The following is a 13,210-nucleotide window of genomic DNA, read 5'->3' as shown; positions in this document are numbered from 1 at the left end:
GAAAAGAATCTATTTGTTGTCACTCTGTATGAATAAAGCCTTTCATCATCTGGCTACTGTGCTCCACTGAGCCTTGGATGAAGCGCTTCTTTCACTGGCATTTTGCAGCTCATCCACGGAAGCAGCACGTCCTTTAGTTTAGTGCAAAACCTTAAAAAACACTCACAAAGTTGCTGTTTTCTGCATCCGCCTGCAAAGCACTTTCTTAAAAGCCCTGGCAACAGACACTTATTTAAAAGCCTCTCAGTGATATTGTATGCAGTGACATTTTAAGTCAATTAATCACATTCAAAGGTTAACCTATTCAAAAGGTCTAATTCTCAGTGTAGCCTGATTTTCAGCAGGACCTTCTGTACTTGCAGCCCTTTTACAAGTGTAGGGGATGGATTCATTTATGCTTTATATAGAAAACCCCACAAAATCTCAGTTTTTGTATATAATTGTACGAATTCCAAGCATCTAGACTTTTGCTAATGCCATGACATTTTTTAAAAGCATATTGCATAAAAGTATATCAGAAAAATATTGTATTCATCAGCTTTTAGTGTTTTTAAGTCGTGCAGTAAAAACTGAACTCTTGGAATGGAAGTCCAGTATATAGTCTCATTTTAATGTGCCGTCCTTCACAAAATCTGAAAAATTTCATGTGCAGCTCGCAGAATATTGAGTGATGATGACTTTGAAGGATGCTCAGCTGTATGATTTATTCCATATTAGCCATGAGTTTCTTTATTTGAAACAGGTTAAAGGAGCATCACTTGTATATCAGAACACACATTTTCTCATTGGCTGCAGGTTTTAAATGTGTTTATTTATGTAAATGCTATTGAAGCTGTGACTTAGGCTACGTTCACACTGCAGGCGAAAGCGCATCAAATCCGATTTTTTGACCCTATGCGACCCATATCCGATCATGCTATGACAGTGTGAACGGCGCAAATCCGATATTTTCAAATCCGATCTGGGTCACTTTCGTATGTGGTACTGAATCCGATACATATCCGATGTTTTAGAAAGCGACTGCTGTTTGAACGGTCAAGTCGCATTAAATCCGCCTTTTACGTCACCGACACAAGACTGAAGCCAATTATCAGCGCCAGAGAAGCGCCCGAGAAGACATCGCGAACGCTTCCTGGCCATCCAGTGTAGATGTCAGTGAAACTGTTGGGAAGACAACGTAAACATTTTATTTGTACTGTATAATCTGCAGATTCTGACAGAAATCTACAGCTATCCTTTGAAGCACCGCTCCTCTCTTAAACGGCAATAAGGATCATTATTAGGTTATTTACATTATTATGTAAATAACAAAATAACTTAAAGCAAAAATTGGGAAACGTGAAGACCGAAGTCTTTATATTAAGGGCCATCAGTCAAACAATACTGTTGCTCTGGGTCTAAACAGAGCGCGTTGTGTGTGACATCTTCTTTTGCGCATGCGGGCCACTTTGAGCGTTCACACTAGAGAGCGTTTGCTGTCGCATTTTATTTGTAGTGTGAACGAGCAGACAAAAAAATCGGATTTGATCAAAAAATCGGAATTGAGCATTAAGACCTGCAGTGTGAACGTAGCCTTATTTGCTCTCTTGCATATGAGTGTTGTGTATGATATTGTATACCCAGCTGGCCACTGTACGTCAGCTGTTTTCTGTTGAGGGATAGGATTTACAGAATGTGTGCGCTCCATAAACCACATTTGTAGGTGGGTCAGCTGCTTTAGATATGCTGACAGGCAAACGGTGACTGAAAGAGGTATACAGACTGTCTGTAAAGAATATTGTTACCAGAGTTTGGCTGTATACTAAAAATAGTTGGATCCATATATGTTTCCAGACTGATGCTTTTTTTTAAAAATGTGTATAGAGACATATTAAGTTACAGTGATATTATGAATATGAGAGTAAAGTGGAGACTCTCTTTTTTAATTTGAGAGATTGAACAAAAGTACTGCATTAACTGCATTAACTGCCATTTTTTGCACAGTTTATCAGGGATTTGTGTTTTTAGAAATGTAATTTCAAAGATGTGGGCTACTCGATTATGTAGGGTCAGAATTTGACCCTATGAATTTGGAAGCTGTTGCAGTAAAACATCAACATGTGGTTAAAGGAGCACTGCTTGAGCTGCAGAATCCAAGCAAATTTATCTTAGAGAGAGCAGAAACATTACAAATTGCTAAATCATCAGAATACGGTGGTAGAGTGGAGTTGGCTAAATCAAAAGATCCTGGACATTCATAAAGACAACAGTGGTGGATGATCGTAGGATACTTTTGCATGATAAAGAAAAATTCATTCACACTTCCACCAACAGCAGAACACACTCCATATGGTAGCTATGTTTTTATTTGAGTCCACGATAACGAGGTAGTGTAAGCTTAAGAATAGGCAGCAGCTGTACTTTCTGCCCATTCATTTATTTTTTCAAATGCAGCAAAGTGGTTTAATGGTTTAACTTGATCTCAATCTCATCAAACCAGATTTACTTGCTGAAAACTAAACTAAAGGCAGGAATAGCAAAGAACAAACAATTCATTTGATATCTTAAAAAGCAGGGAAAATATCGAAAATTGAACCAACAGTCCAAAAATATAGATCACAGTGAAAACGAGCAATTATTTTTACTGAATGTTTCTCACACAAAAAGAAGAACAAAAAACCCCCCAAATCATTATAAACAAGACTTGTGTTTGCCTCCGTGTTTTTTTTTTTTTATATTATTGCTATTAAAAAGAACCGCAGGTCCTTGGGATAGGATCAAGTTTTGACATGAGTTAATGAATGAATGCCGGTTGACTGTCCCGTATTATTGGGAATGTTGTAAAGGCCCTGAAGATTTGGAACACTGTGTGATCTGAGTGTTTTGGCTACCACCTTGTTTTGTCATGGCATTCACGCCATTTGCTTATTTCCAAAACAACTCCCACAGAATTTCACTGCAAATTAGATCTGCTCACACACACACACACACACACACACACACACACACACACACACACACACACACACACACACACACAGCACCTTATGAAACCTCAAGAGTCGGACTTACCGGTATATATTCCTCAAATCAAAGTCATGTGGAAGCTGTGCTGCCAGACGTGCTGGCCTATTTTCTTTCTCCTAGGAATGTTTTTTTCCTTTTCTTTTTGTTCTCCATCTTTTTCTAGCCCCCTTTTGTCTTTCTTTCTGTTTTTTTCAGGTTTTTTTTTCCAGAAATCTTTATCTTTCTTGGCTATGCCTTCAGAGATGATGATAATTCTGTTTGGGTAGAATAAAGTGCAAACAGGAGTGCTGGACCTGTGTGGATAGTGGCCTCTGTTAATCCTGTTTTGGGAACATGTTTGAGTACTCGGTGCCAGCGGCCCCCCTTTGCCCAGAACCTGCCACCTGGCAGGGGGGCTTCCTCTCCTACGCATGGCACAGGAGGACAATGAGCACAATGAAAAGCCCCCCCGTGTCCTGTTCTGAATACCTCACAAAAAAGGTGTTTTGTAATTCAGGCGGCACTGTTTTAAATACGCTTTTGTTCTTGTACATCTTTTTTTTTCAAATTAAAATGACATGATGAAAATTGAAAATGATTTTTAATCCAGCCCACTGGGGACTCCAGTGGTAATATCAGTATGAGGGCCTCTGGTTTGTGGGAGGTCTTTGGAAAACAGTGGGCCAGTCTGTCGTTCTTTCCGTATGACCGTTGTAGATCTATGAAGGCGTCGCTGAAGTATCAGCTGATGTAGACGAGGGGTGCCGCATTCCAGCTCGGGCACCTCATAGCCAGGAGCTGCGCCAACAAGGCAGCCTCGGCATGCAGCCCAGTCCCCCCACCCCGTCTCCAGCTATATGGCATCCTCCTTTGGCCGTGCAGAAGTACCTCAAGCTGTTCTGCTCACAATCTGTTCCTGGTCTCCTGTTTCTTCTGTTATCTCAGTCCACATTACAAAGACTCTCTTTATGTCTCACTCGACTGTTGAGTTTATTTACTCATGCTTTTTTTTCTCATAGATTTTTTTTTACCTTATTAAGTATCAAAGCTCATTATTGTATCACTTTTTTCACTCATTTTTTTTCAGTCACATCTTTTATTTGTATTTTTCCCCCCTTCCGCAACCTGGTTTCTAAATTTGACCATTTCCCTTAGCCGCCTTTAGATTTTCACTGTCACTTATCTTCTTTACCATCATCTTACTTAGAGCAGGGCGATATGGCCAAAAATATTTATCACGATATATATTTGAAAATTTGCGATAACGATATAACCGACGATATAATTGATGCGAGACAAAATACAACTCCACAACATTACTAGCGCAAAAAGACAACCTTCCATTTATTTTCACTTAAACAAGAAGCTGGTTTTTATGTACATTAAAGCTTTATAAAAATGTAACAGTGCAAATGCAAATTCCTTGCTGAAAGTTTAACCAAAAGGCATTTCCAGTAGAAATGTGCTGACATATCCTGAGCATAACCATGTATAATATCCACTGAAGTTAAAAAGAGGTGCTTTGCAACATTAAACTGCAGTGTGCAGTACGTATTTTTCGGACCATAAGGTGCACGGGATTATAAGGCACATTAAGCGAAACAAAGCAGTCAGATAAATCAAACTTTATTAAACTCATTCTTCTTGCTTCCTCCACTTCTGTACCATTGATTCATTAATGTTGAATTCTCTGGCAGCTGCTCTATTCCCATGTTGTTGCAGTATATTAATGACTAACCTCGCATTGTGGACGGATTATCTCAGTTGTTCTCCTGACTGAAGTTTGGTCCGTTTACAGCATCCTGCCATGCGATTGCATTTGTCTCTAACCATGAAGAACCTTCACGTTAACTTTTATAAGTGGAAAAGTGTTAGCGTTCGTCCTCCAGCTTCACTGTTTATGTTATGCTAACATAGCTGTGTCGCTAGCGATCACGTAGCACATCATTATATACCAGCTAGCCCAACTTCAGTAACCCTACAAACATCACTGCTGTTTAGTTTCCTGTCTTCATTTATGTTGGAAGTGATAGCAGAGCTGTACGTTTGATTTTTTTCAGAAATCTCTCAGTCAGAACATGCAATATCATGCTTAGGTAACTAGCGAAACTAGCGAGCTAACTTCCGCTAGCTTCCTGCTAACTTCTAACTCCGTTAAATGTAATAACTTTTGTTTTCATGGATGCCTGGAAGTTAAACTTTATAGTTACACCTGGTAAAGCAGCAATGCTGATCGTTTTATTAAAGATGAAAGAATTTAGACAGTTTTTAACTCTAAGTGATGCTGCAGTGTTGTTTGACCTGAAGCATACGGAGTTTAGGACCCAGATTACTCCCAGATTTAAGAGCATCTTAGTCCGACAAATATGACAATAACAACGGCCGCTTGCATGTTCTGCAAAAAAATGTGCTTTGTTGTGTATCTGACGGACAAACACCAAACCAGTTCCACATCACGGAAGTTGCACCATTTTTACAAACCAATTCTGGTTCATCTGTTTCACTCAACAATCGGCCATGTGCGTATGAAAACAAAGGCACCGCGCATGCGCGTTTTACTCCCATTCTATCGCGATATTTCATTTTCCTATCGTTGCCTAACATTATACCGGTATTACCGTGAACGGTATAATATGGCCCAGCCCTAATCTTACTGTCACAGCACTTTTTCCTCTTTAGTATCTCCATCTATCACGCCTGTGTCTCAGTCCCAATCGTGTTCCTTCTCAGCTTTCCCAGGGGAAGCCATATACAAAGACTACAGAGTTCCCTTGTACACCAGCGTTTCTGCTGCGGTCAGGCTGTATCGTGCTACGTTTGTGATGTTTGGGGGCAAAGTCCCTTTGAAGTGCTGTGGCGCTTTCTTGCAAAGGGAGAAGGAGAGGGAAGTTTGTGCGCATATAGGGGTGTGAGGTGGGTGTGAATAGCTTTTTGTGGGCATTTTAAATGGTATAGATTTGTACACTGTGTATAGATGCAGATACCACTGACCAGATTCCATCCTTTCTCCTTCTCGACGGCGCTATCAGTTCTCGCCACCTTACTCACTCTTCACAAGGCGTGTTATCTGACGCTGGCCAGATTGAGACACATTGGGCAGCCTCTTTGTGTGCATGTACGTGTGGAAGTGTGCAACTTAGGAGCCTCTCCTGGTGTGTGTGCGTGAGTACGTGCAAGCGTTTGCGTCAGAGTATGTAAAAGGTGGATTAGAAGGCATCTGCAATCTTATTCTATATGATGTCTGTGTTTACATGAGAACACATGTTTACAGTGAGATAGTTTGTCATGTTGCTGAGCATGCAACATGCACCACAGGCCTAGATTGATACGGGTTTTTTTTAGATTTGATGTCGCATTAAAAATGATTTTTATTTATTTTTTACCTTCGTTTTTATTAACAGTGTGATATGGATTGCCTATGACACATGACTTGTGGCAAGATTACTGCACTAACAAACAGCAAGCAGCCCAATGCTCCCCCTGCAAGATGACATCTGTGAGCCTCAGCAGCATTGCCAGCATCACAGCACAGAGCAGATTGTAAATGTTATCAGTCCTGTCAGGTTGAGTCTATATTTGTCTCTGATATAGGCTCACAGTGCTTAGCAAACAGTATTATGACAACAGACAACAGCGGGCAGTTGTTTTGACCAGAGATCTGACAAACCCCAGTCAGTTGTGAGCCGTTACCTGGTCAGAGCTTTTGTGATTTAAGCCCCCTTCAGTCTTCCTGCACCAAACAGGTCAGCATCGACTGCTTTCCTTACAGGACATCACCCCCTGGTGTCTGGTATGCAGGTGTCTAATCTGGGCTGATCCCTTTGTTCACCATGTTTGGCAACGGTAGAAGTCCCTCGCTGGTCTGGGAAACAGAGATCGCATTCCAGCAGCTCTCCATAATCCTCTGTCGGAAGTCCAGTAGACGAGTGGCTGGTGTTGATAAAACACGCTCCCAGTGGAATTTTACAGTTTGGGATGTTAGATTCTTTGTTGTTTGTGCGTGTGTTGGGGGAAAAGCACAGTAAACTACACTTTGCACATTATCCAAAGAAAGAAGCGTGCATGTGCAAAAATTAGTTTCATAAAGCGTAGCCTTTGAAAATATTAGGAGGGGTAGCAATATTAGCACAAAAGTAACACTCAGCATATCCTCAAAGTTATATTTGTTTCAGACTTTCTAATACGGAAGCATAGTGGGATCACTGGACTTACTTCAGCACTCCCCGATCATTTGATTTCTCACACATGCACTCTCTCTTTCATGAACTGCTCATGTGTGTAGCTCAGAATTCATTTAGATTCATTGCGGTTATTCAGCATTGATTGACTGTTAGCAGTATCAAGTGGCCATTCAGATAAATTATTGCTTTTGCCATCGCATGGATCGATCGAGTCTGTGTCAACACACTACTGCTTATTTTTGCAGAGATCAGGAAAGTGATTTGAAAATAATATAGTGTATATGTGTGAATGTGTGCAGACCAAAGTGAGAGAAATGGTTAAAATAAAGATAAAAGTGTTACTTGCATATCTTTGGACCATAGTACTGAGCAGTGTTGAAGCATGCACCAGAGCTGTGATATCTAATCATTTACCAGAAGCTTTATTGTTTGGAAATCATTATTTGGTTCTAGACAATCAAATACATTTACAAGCACACAATCGTTTCACCACTGATCAGTTGGTTATTGAAATATAATTTTGAATATGTAAACTTATCCCTGACCCTTGTCATTTGGTTGCTTTAGAAATATCCTCTTGGTGCTTTTTATTGAGTAATGGCTCACAGCACTTTTTGACAAAACCTAAAAAGCCTTACATAACAGCCACTAAAATATTTTTGCATGTATCCTTTGTGATATGAATTAAGTCAAGTGTATAAATGTAACTTTGCATGCAATTTATTTTTCTCCTGTAGGTGCTTATCCGTGTCATTGACACCAACAACCACCGGCCGGAGTTTTCTGAGAATGTTTATGTCGTGAATGTCCCTGAAGACAAACCAGCGGGGAGTGAGGTCCTGCAGATCAGTGCTGTGGACAGGGACGAGAAGAACAAACTGACCTTTACTCTCCTGAGCAGCACTGATCCGTTCAGCCTGAGGAAGTTCCGACTAGACCCAGGAACCGGCACCCTGTATACCACTGAGCGACTGGATCATGAGACCATGCATCGTCACATCCTGACTGTCATGGTATGAATTGGTAGAAACAGACTGAACTTTGTTGAATTCCGAGAAGTTCTAGCATATTGTTTAACAGAGTTCATGTTCAAATTGATTTCACTGTTTTAAAGTTAAACATTCAAGAAATTAGTGTAAGGTTGAACACTAATCGCTGCTCTTTCTCCTCCCCCTGTGTGTCCTCTTTCATAAAAAAATGACCTTTATAGGTTCGAGATCAGGACATTCCTGTTAAGAGGAACCTTGTGCGCGTTATTGTCAATGTGGACGACACCAATGACAATGCACCCTGGTTCATAGGCACACCATACTCCGGTCGAGTGTTTGAATCTGCTGCCGTAGGCACGGCGGTGCTCCAGGTTACAGCTCTTGACAAAGACAAGGGCTCTAATGCAGAGGTTGTCTACCACATTGAATCAGGTGAATGCACGCTAAGTTACAATGCTACTCTTTTTAACCCCCATTTTTTTCCCCTCATAGCAAAAATCTTTCATTGCAAAACATTGCAAATGAAATCATCTCATAAAAATGTATGAGTCATCAGTACAGCTGCCCTCTGGATATGAATGAAATACTCTGAGAATATTGAATATTTTGTTTAGGGGATCTTCAAATATGTGGGAGATGGGCACATCCCACTGAGAATCTCTCCTACAATAATCTGTTATGTGAAAACAAGAGACATGCTTCAGTTAGACTTTGCGTTTGTATATGTGCATATTTGAAGTAGCTGAGATGGGAATATGATGCATTGTTGCTCCTTCTGTTTTCAGCCAGTTTTATGACTTAGATTGATAAACTGCTAGTACAATCCAGTGCTCATTAAACACATCTTTCCAGTACAACATACAGAAAAATCTATTCTTCTTTTGTCTTTTCTCTCACAGGAAATGTTGCCAACTCATTTGCTATTGACCCTGTCCTCGGGACAATTACAGTAGCCAAAGAGCTTGATCGCAACAGCAAGACAACATTTGAACTCACTGTTAAGGCATCAGATAACGGAGTACCTCCGCTGTCAAATACAACCACCGTACACGTTCTGGTAACGGTTTCTGACAATGCAGTCCCCAGATTTACCGGAGAGGCGTTTTCTGCAGAAGTGAGCGAATCAGCCCTTCCTGGAAGTTTCGTGACCTCGGTCACAGCCGTCAGCCAGTCGTCTGTTTTCTATCAAATAAAAGGGGGCAACATCAACAATGCGTTTGATATAAATCCAAACTCGGGAGTGGTTGTAACACAAAAATCTTTAGATTATGAAACCATCGCTGAATACAAGCTTATCATACAGGGCACCAACATGGCTGGACTTGCCAGCAACACAACACTTACGATTCATCTAAAGGATGAAAACGACAACGCTCCAGTCTTTGACCAGAGGGAATTTCAGGGTGTAATCAGCGAGTCGGCCCTCATCAATAGTGTTGTACTGACCCGTGAAAACACACCTTTTGTCATTCACGCCACTGATGCCGATTCTGACCAGAATGCTATGCTCATCTATCAAATTGTTGAACCATTTGCACATAACTATTTCGCCATTGACTCGAGCACTGGAGCCATCCGAATTACATCACCTTTGGATTACGAACAGAGGAGTGTTTTCCGCTTCACAGTCCAGGTCCATGATCTAGGAATGCCACGGCTGTTTGCAGAGACCACAGCCAATGTGACCATTGAAGTAATTGATGTTAATGATTGCGCACCAGTTTTAAGCCAAGAGCAGTATGAGGCAACTGTTGTAGTGCCAACATACAAAGGGGTAGAAGTCATTCAAGTCAGTGCTACAGATGCAGACTCTGGGCCTAACTCCAAACTTCTCTTCTCCATCTCTGAGGGAAATATTGGTGATAAATTTAAAATGGATCCCATCACTGGAATAATCTCCATTCAGAATGTCACACAGCTTCGGAGCAGATATGAGTTAAAGGTCAGGGTTTCTGATGGTAGATTTGCCAGTGTTGCTGTAGTGAAGATCAGTGTACAGGAAAACAAGGAGAGCAAGCTGAAGTTCACCCGGGAATCTTACAAAGCCTACATCCGAGAAAATTCCTCTGAGAAGAAGACTCTAGCGGTCATTGCTGCTGTTGGGAATCAGGTGAATGAGCCTTTGTTCTATAAAATATTAAACCCTGACAGCAGATTTGAAATCAGCCGCACATCTGGAGTCGTTTCAACCACCGGAATCCCATTTGATCGTGAAGTACAGGACACATTTGATGTAGTTGTTGAGGTCACAAGAGAAGACAAATCTGAAGATAAGGCTCATGTTTTAGTAACTGTGACTGTGGAGGACGAAAATGACAACACACCTATGTTCATGAACCTTCCCTATCACGCCCTGGTTCAGATGGATGCAGAGGAAGGCCAGGTCATTCAGCAGGTGACGGGAGTGGATAAAGACTTCGGCCCGAATGCAAACATCCAGTATCAGCTGAAGGAGCAGCATGATCACTTTCAAATTAGCCCATCTGGTGAAATCTCACTTAAAAAGAAATTTGAGAAAGAAGCCCTTAACACAAACTTTGTTATTGTTGTTATGGCAAAGGACAGTGGACAACCAGCTCTGTCAGCAGAAATAGAAGTGCCAGTAAGAGTTGTGAACAAAGCAATGCCTGTGTTTGAGAAACCGTTTTACAGCATTGAAGTCCCTGAGAACATTCAGTTGCGCTCCCCTGTGCTTCACGTACAGGCCAACGATTCTGAAGGCCCTCGTATTGTGTACACCATCTCTGAGGGAGATCCTTTCAAACAGTTCTCAATTGATTTCAACACAGGCGTCATTCATGTGATTCAGCCTTTGGACTTTGAGATGCATCCTGCCTATAAATTAAATGTAAGAGCCACAGACTCTCTAACTGGAGCACACTCCGAGGTCTTTGTTGATATCATTCTGGAAGATGTCAATGACAACGCTCCTGTGTTCCTGTCAAAGACCTACTATGCCAATATTTCGGAAGCCTCTGTTATCGGCACATCTGTTTTGCAAGTTGATGCCAAAGATTCCGATACTGGTAATAACCAAGAAGTATTTTTTCAGTTGGTTGAGGAACGGGGGAAGAGTTCTGATTATTTTACCATTGACCGCAACACAGGAATCATTTCTACAGCTCAAGTTCTCGATCATGAAGAGATCCAGCAACACAAGCTGAGAGTGCGTGTGGTTGATGGAGGAGTTCCAGCACTTTCTAGTGACATCATCGTGACAATAGATGTTACTGATCTGAACGACAACGCTCCAGTTTTTACCGAGCATACTTACAGAACTACCATCAGCGAACTGGCGCCACGTGGGCACTTTGTCAGTCAAGTCCAAGCATCTGATCCTGACAGCTCAGACACAAATAAGTTGGAGTTTTCGATAATATCTGGAAATGAAGATCAGAACTTTGCCATTAACAAACACACCGGTGACATCACCATTTCCAACCACCGCAGGCCACATATGCAACCTCTTTACAATCTTAATGTATCGGTGTCGGATGGTGTATTCAGAAGCTCAGCCCTAGTCACCGTAAAAGTTATTGGTGCCAACTTCCACAGCCCCACCTTTTCTCAGGTGGACTATTTGGCAGAGCTTGTTGAGAATTCCCCTGTTGGTACCTTGGTAGCAGAGGCAAAGGCAACCGATGACGATGAAGGCATTTATGGGCAAATAACATATCAGATTATCAATGACTTTGCAAAGGACAAGTTTTCTATTAATGAAAATGGAGAGATTTTCACTTTGGAGAGCCTCGATCGTGAAAATACAGAAGAGAAGGTTATTCCTATTTCTCTCATGGCTAGAGATGGTGGTGCAAAAGTAGGCTTCAGTGTTGTCAATGTAATTCTTACTGATGCCAATGATAATGCCCCACAATTCAGGGCAGGTGAGTACAAAGCCACCATTGCATCAGACGTCCCAAGAGGAACCTCTGTGGTTAAAGTTGCTGCTTCAGACACGGATGAAGGAAGCAATGCTGACATCGAATATTCAATTGAGGCAGATGCTGAAAATGTTGAGGAAAACTTTGAAATCCACCCAACCTCTGGGATCATTGTAACCAAAGAAAGCCTCATTGGCCTTGAAAATGATATGTATGCGTTTTTTGTGAGGGCAAAGGATACCGGAAACCCACCCAAATATTCTGTTGTACAGGTTTACATCAAGATTGTTGCACCAGAGACGCCAATTCCCAAATTTGCCGAACCACATTATCGTTACACAATATCTGAAGACCTTCCTATTGGCACAGAGATAGATGTGATTCAGGCTGTGAGTGAGCAACCAGTTCTTTACAGCCTAGTAAAGGGCAACAATCCTGAGAGCAATGAAGGTGAAATGTTTGTTGTAGATCGAGATAGTGGAGCGCTGAAGCTTCAGAAGAACCTCAATCATGAGACAACCAAATGGTACCAGCTCACTCTGGTTGCCCAAACCAACTATGAAAATTATGAGATAGTTACATCTGTAAATGTAAACATCCAGGTGAAGGATGTGAATGATAACACACCAGTCTTTGAGGCAAACCCTTATGAGGCTGTCGTTGTGGAAAACCTTCCAAGTGGGACCCAGGTTATCCAGGTCAAAGCCATCGACCAAGACTCTGGAACCAACGGCCGGATCATTTACAGCCTTGACCCCAAACAGAACTCGCCCGAGATCCCTGAGCTGTTTGCAGTCAATAGTGAGACTGGATGGGTGACCACCTTAAAAGAGCTTGACCGTGAAAAGACTGACAAATACAAAATTTCCATCTTAGCAACGGACCAAGGGGAGAAAGTCCAACTAATTACTGGAACCACAGTGGAGGTAACAGTTGGTGATGTTAATGACAACCCACCCCGCTTCACTGCGGAGATCTACAAAGGCACAGTCAGCGAAGACGACCCTCCTCCGAGTGGAGTGATCGCTATCCTCAGCACCACAGATGATGATTCTGAAGACATTAATAAACAAGTCGACTTCTTCATCACAGGTGGGCATTTATTATTTTGTGAAACTGATAATTAGTAAGCCAGGAGTTTACTCTCTACTCTTTTGTGTAGCAGTTTTTCATA

The 13,210-nt window shown here is 41.6% G+C and overlaps 1 protein-coding gene across 2 annotated transcripts in view; it reads left to right on the top strand.

Annotated features, from left to right (window-relative positions):
• fat1a (FAT atypical cadherin 1a) overlaps positions 1–13,210 on the top strand; it is a 79,642-nt gene that overhangs the window by 42,652 nt on the left and 23,780 nt on the right. For both annotated transcript variants that reach the window (XM_085356863.1, XM_085356864.1), the window contains exons 8-10: positions 7,904–8,179; positions 8,377–8,587; positions 9,055–13,128. In XM_085356863.1, the coding sequence (XP_085212989.1) occupies positions 7,904–8,179; positions 8,377–8,587; positions 9,055–13,128 (4,561 nt within the window). The remainder of the gene's footprint in view (positions 1–7,903; positions 8,180–8,376; positions 8,588–9,054; positions 13,129–13,210) is intronic.

Source organism: Diplotaxodon limnothrissa, linkage group LG6, assembly GCF_057381915.1.
Source record: "Diplotaxodon limnothrissa isolate DT_005_m linkage group LG6, D_limnothrissa_male_GT1.1, whole genome shotgun sequence".
NCBI classification, from domain to species: Eukaryota; Metazoa; Chordata; class Actinopteri; order Cichliformes; family Cichlidae; genus Diplotaxodon; species Diplotaxodon limnothrissa.
Note: the sequence above shows the minus strand (reverse complement) of the source record. Positions and strands in the feature narration are given on the sequence as shown.